At 42.1% G+C, this 9,559-nt stretch overlaps 1 protein-coding gene and 1 long non-coding RNA gene across 3 annotated transcripts; one reads left to right on the top strand and one right to left on the bottom strand.

The window, feature by feature from the left end:
- Nucleotides 1-565: 565 nt before the first annotated feature.
- LOC119307252 lies at nt 566-4,214 on the bottom strand. 2 transcript variants are annotated; one of them, XR_005149205.1, is made up of 5 exons: nt 3,727-4,214; nt 3,116-3,241; nt 2,230-2,564; nt 1,564-1,713; nt 566-1,479 (listed from the first exon to the last, which is right to left on the bottom strand). XR_005149205.1 is itself a non-coding variant. In XM_037583335.1 (4 exons), exons 1-4 carry the CDS (start codon nt 4,033-4,035, stop codon nt 1,264-1,266), a joined length of 744 nt encoding a protein of 247 aa, XP_037439232.1. In that variant the 5' UTR covers nt 4,036-4,208; the 3' UTR covers nt 566-1,263. The 2 variants fall into 2 exon arrangements, 1 of the variants encoding a protein (XP_037439232.1); XM_037583335.1 differs by lacking the exon at nt 2,230-2,564 and having other exon boundaries at nt 1,564-1,656; nt 3,727-4,208.
- Nucleotides 1,415-2,750, top strand: LOC119307253. Its single transcript, XR_005149206.1, has 2 exons — nt 1,415-1,499; nt 2,240-2,750. It is a non-coding gene; the product is annotated as an uncharacterized LOC119307253 (long non-coding RNA).
- Nucleotides 4,215-9,559: the final 5,345 nt, after the last annotated feature.

Here is a 9,559-nt window from a genome sequence, read left to right as displayed (position 1 = left end):
AAAGGTGGAAAGTTGCTTGGCAATATATCTCGGAATGGCTACGGAAATGCCATAATAGGTAGGTATGGTGGCTGTTTTGAGGAAGGTAAATGGTATGTGCATGATACCGGCGAAAGTTGCGCGGTATAATAGAGGCTAGCAATAGTGGAAGGGTGAGAGTGCGTATAATCCATTGACTCACATTAGTCATAAAGAACTCATATACTTATTGCAAAAGCTTACTTGCCCTCAAAGAAAAGTACTACTATGCATGCTCCTAGGGGAAGGGTTGGTAGGAGTTAACCATCACGCGATCCCGACCTCCACACATAAGGAATACAATTAAAAGAGCACCCCATGCAATAAATTTGTCACGCAACTTTTACCATATGTGCATGCTACGGGACTTGCCAACTTCAACAAAAGTATTTCTCAATTTCATAATTACCAAACTAGCACGACTCTAACATTACCACCTTTATATCTCAAAACAATTATCAAGCATCAAATTGATTTTAGTGTTTAATGCACTTTCTATGATACTCCCTCCGTTCGGTAATAGATGACTCCAGGGGAGGCGGAATCGTGAACAAATCAATTTTACAATAAGGCCCTTCCGAAATTTGAAATCATTACAATCCAGTACCCAGTTCTCCGTCCGCTCGTCGTGATCCACCGCGCGGAACCTCCGTCCGCTGGCCAGAACCTCGATCTCCCACCGGCCAGAACCTCGAGCTCCATCCCTAGCACTAGGACCCCGTCGCCGGCGTCAGCTCCTCGAGCTCCCGCACCCAGCACCTCGAGCTCCGCACCTCCGAGTACCTCGAGCTCCGTCTCCGGCAGCAAGATAGCGCCGGTGACTCCAGCACATCGAGCTCCGTCTCCGCCGCTGCCAGGATCAGGCGCCGCGGCTCCATCTTCTGCCTCTGCCAGGCTCAGGCGCCGTGGCTCCATCTTCCGCCGCTGCCAGGCTCAGGCGCCGTGGCTCCATCTTCCGCCGCTGCCAGGCTCAGGCGCCGCGATTCCATCTTCCGCCGCTGCCAGGCTCAGGCGCCGCAGCTCCATCTTCCGCCGCGGCTCCATCTTCCTCTCCTCCTTGCTGTAGCGTGGGAAGGTGTCCCTGCATCTCCACGGCAAGGTTCGTGGCCACAGGGGTGCAGCTGCTACCACAGGTTCTTCTATAGATGTTGATCCTCTGAACGATCTGTAGATGTTGATGTTGATGTTGATGCTACCACTGGTTCTTCTGTAGATGCTGATGCTACCACAGGGGTGCAGCTGCTACTACCATCTCCTCTGAAGGATCTTCTCGCGCGCCACCACTGGTTCCTCACGTTTTTCTGTCTCTGTAGATGTTGTTTGAATGACTTGAGTTGTCTGAAGAGAGCCAGTTTCTTCAGGTGCATCAGTGAGATCAACCAAGTTGTCATTGAGGAAGCTTTTAAACTCCTGGAAGTTCTCCTCTGTGGGGCGATAGTGGCCACTGTGAGGCCAAATAGCCTGCCAACAATAAAGTTCAGGTTGTGTCAGCATGTTGCCTGATAAAACTGGTGTAAGAGCTGTTTGCAGATAAGAATTGCATACCTTCAGAGTCCCATTTTGAGCAACCAGTTTCCTAGTAGCAGATGTAGCTCCCCCAGCAAGAAAGCTAGAATGCTGAAATTTACCTTTCTTCTTCTGCAATTTATAAAGGCAAAAAAGATTCATATTACACACTGAACTGACATTTCTACAGTTGATACATTAGGGCTGCCTATACAAAAGCACCAAGTAGGCTACTAGAACGAAAAATAAAACTGAATCTCTTGTGATTATCTCTCAGTCTCTCAGCTCACGTATAACAAATTAGCAAGTGAGGCAACATATTTCAGTCTATCGGTCTTAACATGTGCATGTTTTGAAACAAGTGAGGCATACCAGAAATCATGAAGCAAAGCAATAATCTTAAAAAGTCAGAGGATAAACAAATTAACATGCAATGCAAGAATTTTAATTGCGTACTCCATTTTCAACACATTTCTGTCTTTGTAATAATCCTCAATTATTATTTTCATTCTTTATTTGCACAAACTAAAATAAAGAGATTATGAGAGAAAAAGGAGGGATAGGCTACAAGATTCCTCACATGCAAAAAGAGCGCCGGCAGCAAGAAGGAAGGCTTCCTATCGCTCTCTCTTTAAACGTTGAGCTAGTTGAGCAAACCTTAGCACTTATAGCAGCAGAAGACCTCGAGGCAGCAGCAGCAGCACCTTTGAAGCAGAGAAAGAGAAAGAGGAGCAGCAGCACCTTCCAAGCAGAGAAAGGGAAAGAAGACCAGCAACATCCTCCAAGCAGCAGTACTCTACAAGCAGTAGCAGCACCACCACCACCTTCGAAGCAGAGAAAGAGAAAGAAGAGCAGCAGCGCCCTCCAAGCAAAGAAAGGGAAAGAAGACCAGCAACATCCTCCAAGCAGCAGTACTCTACAAGCAGTAGCAGCACCACCACCACCTTCGAAGCAGAGAAAGAGAAAGAAGAGCAGCAGCGCCCTCCAAGCAAAGAAAGGAAAAGAAGCAGAGAAAGGGAAAGGAGCAATTCCGTGCGTCCCTGCAAAGGTTGTGTTCAGCAGGATAATGGAAGCAGTTTGCAGGCCAGTAATGTGTTAAATTTCACACAATCATTTCCATTGTTGATGACCAGGAAGAGCATAGGATACGAGCACAGATTGTGTGTAAACTCCAACAGATTTGATTACTGTATATGAAAGGAAAGGATGATGCAATTTTTTTATTAGCAACATGGCAATCTCTGTGTCAATAACTATGTGGTTCAACTTGTATGATTGTATGAGCATGAAGTGGTTGTGTGAGCATGAATTAGGAGTAATAATTGTTTCTTCTAGAAACACATCAGTGGTAATAATAATAATAACAAATGAAGCAACTAACTGACCTTGTATTGCAACTATTGACATTGTATTGCAACTAAATCCGAATGTGCTGCTTCAGGTAATTGACATTGTATTGCAACTAAATTGTTTTTAGAAAATGCAGATGTCATTTTTGTCATATTTGGGACTCTGCAATTTCTTACTCACTGAATTTATCATATAATGTGGTTCATGATCAATGGTGAAAGAACTGAACACAGATGGTTACCATGGGGGAGCGTAGTGATTGGAATTGCTTATCCTCTCGGACGTCGACACGCAGTTGTTGGTCGCCGGGCACAAGGCAAGGGACAGGGGCCTCTTCTGCACGCCAAGGTAGCTCGCCTTTGTGCCACTGGAGCAGCCAAGAGAGCAAGAGAAATAAACAAACACACATGTCAGACCACCAGAAAAGAAGAAATTCAGTTAACTGGTAACTGCATCCCCTTCTTCAGAGAGAGCTCAGGTTCTGAATTTTCCCTTCAGTGTACACACAAGTGGAGAACAAAAAATCTAGCAGAAACAGAGGACTGAACCAAGATACGGCAAAGAATAGCTGCATGTTTCTGAAGATGCAGCCTAGTGCCCAAATCTGTGCGCCATCTGTGCGGGATTTGTGCGATCTCAAGTCGCACGCAAGTGGCAGATGGGAGTACAGACTACAGAGAAATGACTAATGCTTTGATCCAATGACTACTGGCAAGCGGGATTTGTGCAGGACAAAAAAGACTAATGCTTTGATCCAATCTTATGGCGCCTACAGACTACAGAGAGGTTAACTGAACAGTATACTTGAGAATGGAGAAAGGGATTCCAGAGGTGAGAGGTGGCTAGGCTGACCGTGATGTAGATAACGAAGGAGGCGACGATGGTGCGGTACCGGCCGAGCCACGAGTCGGCGACGGCGGCGCCGAGCAGCGGCAACATCGACGCGGCGCCCGACCACGCATTGACGGCCGCGGGCGCTAGGGCAGCGGCTGGCGGAGCTCCTTGGCGGGTGTGCCGGCTGGCTCGGTATGGAGTCAGAGCTTGCGTACTGCCGCTCCAGGCCGCCGCCCGCAATTCTGCCGGCAGATCAACCACCGGCGATGTGGCAAAAATTGAAGCTTGAGACGGTGGGGAACGAGGAGGGGGACGAGCCGGCAGCATCGCAGCGTGGTTCGGGGGAGGAAGGCGGCGTGGGGCGGGGGAGGGAGGAAGGCGGTGGGGGGCGGCGTCGGAGAGCCAAGACGGCGAGCGGGCGAGCAAGAATGGTGAGCGACGGAGTTCTATGTCGGGAGCGGAGGACCGCGGGATTGGTCGGAAAAAATAGAAGGACTGTTTCGCAAAAAATACGACGGGGTCATCTATTACCGAACGGAGGGAGTAGTTTCTATTATACCCAACTTGGATGCCCATCATATTAGGACCAACTTTACAACCGTAGCAAATACCACGCTGTTCTAAAAGATTCTCAAAATAATATAAGTGAAGCATGAGAGATCAAAAATTTCTACAAAATTAAGCCACCGCCGTGCTCTAAAAAGATATAAGTGAAGCAGTAGAGCAAAAATTGTCTAGCTTAAAAGATATAAGTGAAGCACATAGAGTATTCTAATAAATTCCGAATCATATGTGTCTCTCCCAAAAGGTGTGTACAGCAAGGATGATTGTGGTAGACTAAAAAGTAAAGACTCGTATCATACAAGACGCTCCAAGAAAAACACATATCATGTGATGAATAAAAATATAGCTCCAAGTAAAGTTACCGATAGACGAAGACGAAAGAGGGGATGCCTTCCCGGGGCATCCCCAAGCTTAGGCTTTTGGTTGTCCTTGAATTATCTTGGGGTGCCATGGGCATCCCCAAGCTTAGGCCCTTGCCACTCCTTATTCCATAATCCATCAAATCTTTACCCAAAACTTGAAAACTTCACAACACAAAACTCAACAAGAAATCTCATGAGCTCCGTTAGTGCAAAAAAGAAAAACCACCACATAAGGTACTGTAATGAACTCATTATTTATTAATATTGATGTTAAACCTACTGTATTCCAACTTCTCTATGGTTCATACCCCCTGATACTAGCCATAGATTCATCAAAATAAGCAAACAACACACGAAAAACAGAATCTGTGAAAAACAGAACAATCTGTCGCAATCTGTAACTTTCGAATACTTATGGAACTCCCAAAAATCTAAAATAATTGGTGGACGTGAGGAATTTTTCTATTAATCATCTGAAAAAAGAATCAACTAAATATTACTGTCCAGTAAAAATGGCATCTAATCTCGTGAGCGCTAAAGTTTTTGTTTTTTACAGCAAGATCATAAAGACTTCACCAAAGTCTTCCCAAAGGTTCTACTTGGCACAAACACTTATTAAATCATAAAACCACATCTAAAAAGAATATAGATGAATTATTTATTACTAAACAGAAGCAAAAAGCTAAAAACAAAAATAAAATTGGGTTGCCTCCCAACAAGCGCTATCGTTTAACGCCCCTAGCTAGGCATAAAAGCGAGAATAGATCTAAGTATTGCCATCTTTGGTATTCAATTCATAAGTGGCTATAATAATAGATTCATAAGGTAATTTGATTTTCTTTCTAGGAAAGTGTTCCATGCCTTTCCTTAATGGAAATTGGAATCTAATATTCCCTTCCTTCATATCAATAATTGCACCTATCATTCTAAGGAAAGGTCTACCAAGAATAATAGGACATGAAAGATTGCAATCTATATCAAGAACAATGAAATCTACGGTCACATAATTCCTATTCGCAACAATAATAACATCATTAATCCTTCCCATAGGTTTCTTAATAGAGGAATCCGCAAGGTGCAAGTTTAAAGAGCAATCATCAAATTCACGGAAACCTAGCACATCACATAAAGTTTTTGGAATCGTGGAAACACTAGCACCCAAATCACACAAAGCAAAACATTCATGATATTAAATTTTAATTTTAATAGTAGATTCCACTCATCATAAAGTTGTCTAGGGATAGAAACTTCCAATTCAAGTTTTTCTTCATAAGATTGCATTAAAGCATCAACGATATGTTTGGTAAAAGCTTTATTTTGACTATAAGCATGAGTAGAATTTAGAAAGGATTACAACAAGGAAATACAATCTATTAAAGAACAAATATCATAATTAAATTCCTTGAAATTCAAAATAGTGGGTTCATCGCTATGTAAAATTTTGATCTCTCCAATCGCACTTTTACCAATTTTAGCATCAAGATCTAAAACCTCTGAATCATTGGGACGCCTTTTAACTAAAGTTGACTCATCACCAGTCCCATCATTATCAAGATTCATATTGCAAAACAAAGATTTAATAGGAGACACATCAATCACTTTTAGATCTTCATCATTATTTTCATGGAAACTAGAAGAACACGCTCTTACAAAGCAATCTTTTTTAGCACGCATCCTAGCGGTTCTTTCTTTGCACTCATCAATGGAAATTCTCTTGGCTTTGAGAGACTCATTGATATCATACTTAGGAGGAATATATATAAGTTTCAAAGAATCAACAATAAGAGAAATTCTATCCATGTTCCTAGCCAATTCATCAACTTTAAGCAATTTTTATTAAAGCAAAGCATTGAAATTCTTTTGAGAGATCATAAATTCTTTAAGACTATTCTCAAAATCAGAGGGCATCTTATTAAAATTTCCATAAGAGTTGTTGTAGGAATTACCATAATTATTAGAGGAATTACTAGGAAACGGACTAGGATTAAAGTTTCCTCTATAAGCATTGTTACCAAAATTATTCCTACCAACAAAATTCACATCCATGGATTCATTATTATTCTCAATCAAAGTAGACAAAGGCATATCATTAGGATAAATAGGAGCACTCTTAGTAGCAAACAATTTCATAAGTTCATCCATCTTTCCACTCAAAACATTAATCTCATCTATCGCATGAACCTTTTTACTAGTAGATCTTTCGGTGTGCCATTGAGAATAATTAACCATAATATTATCTAGGAGTTTAGTAGCTTCTCCTAAAGTGATTTCCATAAAAGTACCTCCCGCGGCCGAATCTAAAAGATTTCTAGAAGCAAAATTCAATATGGCATAAATTTTTTTATGATCATCCATAGATTCAAACCATGTGTAGGGCAATTGCGAATCATTAGTTTCATCCTCTCCCAAGATTGGGAAACATGCTCATGATCTAGTTGTTTAAAATTCATAATATCGTTTCTAAGAGAGATGATCTTAGCGGGAGGAAAATACTTAGAAATAAAAGCACCTTTGCACTTATTCCATGAATCAATACTATTTTTAGGCAAAGACAAAAACCAAGTTTTAGCACGATCTCTAAGTGAAAACGGAAATAACTTCAGTTTAACAATATCATTATCCGTATCTTTCTTCTTTTTCATATGACACAAATCAACAAAGTTGTTTAGATGAGTAGCGTCATCTTCACTAGGAAGGACGGAGAATTGATCTTTCATAACAAGATTCAACAAGGCAACACTGATTTCACAAGATTCAGCATCATTAAGAGGAGCAATCGGAGTTCTAAGGAAATCATTATTGTTGGTATTGGAAAATTCACACAATTTAGTATTATCTTGAACCATCGTGACTAGCAATCCAACACACAAGCACACAAGAGCCGAGCAAAAATAGAGGCGAACGAGAAAGAGAGGGCGAATAAAACGGCAAGGGTGAAGTGGGGGAGAGGAAAACGAGAGGCAAATGGCAAATAATGTAATGCGAGGGAGATAAGTTTGTGATGGGTACTTGGTATTTCTTGACTTGAGCGAAGACCTCCCTGGCAACAGCGCCAGAAATCCTTCTTGCTACCTCTTGAGCATTGCGTTGGTTTTCCCTTGAAGAGGAAAGGGTGATGCAGCAAAGTAGCGTAAGTATTTCCCTCAGTTTTTGAGAACCAAGGTATCAATCCAGTAGGAGGCTCCATAGAAGTCCCTCGCACCTACACAAACAAACAAGAACCTCGCAACCAACGCGATAAAGGGGTTGTCAATCCCTTCACGGAAACTTGCAAAATTGAGATCTGATAGAGATAATAAGATAAGATAAATATTTTTGGTATTTTTATGATATAGATTTAAAAGTAAAGATGCAAAATAAAGTAGATGGGAAACTTATATGATCAAAGATAGACCCCGGGGCCATAGGTTTCACTAGTGGCTTCTCTCAAGATAGCATAAGTATTACGGTGGGTGAACAAATTACTGTCGAGCAATTGATAGAAAAGTGCATAGTTATGAGAATATCTAGGCATGATCATGTATATAGGCATCACGTCCGCGACAAGTAGACCGACTCCTGCCTGCATCTACTACTATTACTCCACACATGACTCCTGCCTGCATCTAGAGTATTAAGTTCATAAGAACAGAGTAACACATTAAGTAAGATGACATGATGTAGAGAGATAAACTCAAGCAATATGATATAAACCCCATCTTTTTATCCTCGATGGCAACAATACAATACGTGCCTTACTGCCCCTGCTGTCACTGGGAAAGGACACCGCAAGATTGAACCCAAAGCTAAGCACTTCTCCCGTTGCAAGAAAGATCAATCTAGTAGGCTAAACCAAACTGATAATTCGAAGAGACTTGCAAAGATAACCAATCATACATAAAAGAATTCAGAGGAGATTCAAATATTTCTCATAGATAAACTTGATCATAAACCCACAATTCATCAGATCTCGACAAACACACCGCAAAAAGAGTTACATCGAATAGACTCCAAGAAGATCGAGGAGAACTTTGTATTGAGATTTAAAGAGAAAGAAGAAGCCATCTAGCTAATAACTATGGACCCGAAGGTCTATGGTAAACTACTCACAACTCATCGGAGAGGCTATGGTGTTGATGTAGAAGCCCTCTGTGATCGATTAGTCCTCCGGCGGAGCGCCGATGAAGGCTCCCAGACTGGATCTTGCGGATACAGAAGGTTGCTGTCAAGATCGGGTTTTCCGGATATAAATTTCCAGAAAAGACCGTCGTGCTCATCAGCCCCAGGATTACTGTTAGCTGATGAGGCTCCAACTTGATACAGAAATTCCAAGCAGAAAACAACATATGTAGTACAAGACCATTCTGGCCTGTGAGTACAACAAATGGTTTCTAGTGGTTGATGGCGGAAGCGGTCTGTGAAACATCAGTGTCTATGGGCTCCATTTCCCACAGGAACAGCTGACCAGGTTAACTCCTATCTTCGCGAGGCTGCTATCTCCATTGTGTGGGTTCCGGGGCTGGCATCGCGTCGCTCCTCTCCGAGCAAGAAAATCTGGCCAAGACAATAGCCAGGGACAAGCCAGTGAGTACTTTGAATGTACTCGCAAACATTATGAACACAGGTATAATATAACAATTATGTGCTAAAAATATTTTATGCTCATGACGTCAGTCACAAAAGATAAATGAAACTCTGATGCGTGCAAGCAAGTTAGTTAAAAAATGCAATAACATGGTAGAATAAAAATTTATGAAACAAATAACAAGCAATGCCACAGTCGGGCGTCTTAGCGACACCACATAAAGGGCTTTAAAAGAAATGCCACAGTCGGGCGTCTGAGCGATACCACATAAAGGGCTTTAAAAGAAATGCCACAGTCGGGCGTCTGAGCGACACCACATAAAGTGCTTTTAAAAGAAATGCCACAGTCGGGCGTCTGAGAG

The sequence above is a fragment of the Triticum dicoccoides genome, chromosome 5B, assembly GCF_002162155.2.
Source record: "Triticum dicoccoides isolate Atlit2015 ecotype Zavitan chromosome 5B, WEW_v2.0, whole genome shotgun sequence".
Classification (NCBI taxonomy): Eukaryota; Viridiplantae; Streptophyta; class Magnoliopsida; order Poales; family Poaceae; genus Triticum; species Triticum dicoccoides.
Note: the sequence above shows the minus strand (reverse complement) of the source record. Positions and strands in the feature narration are given on the sequence as shown.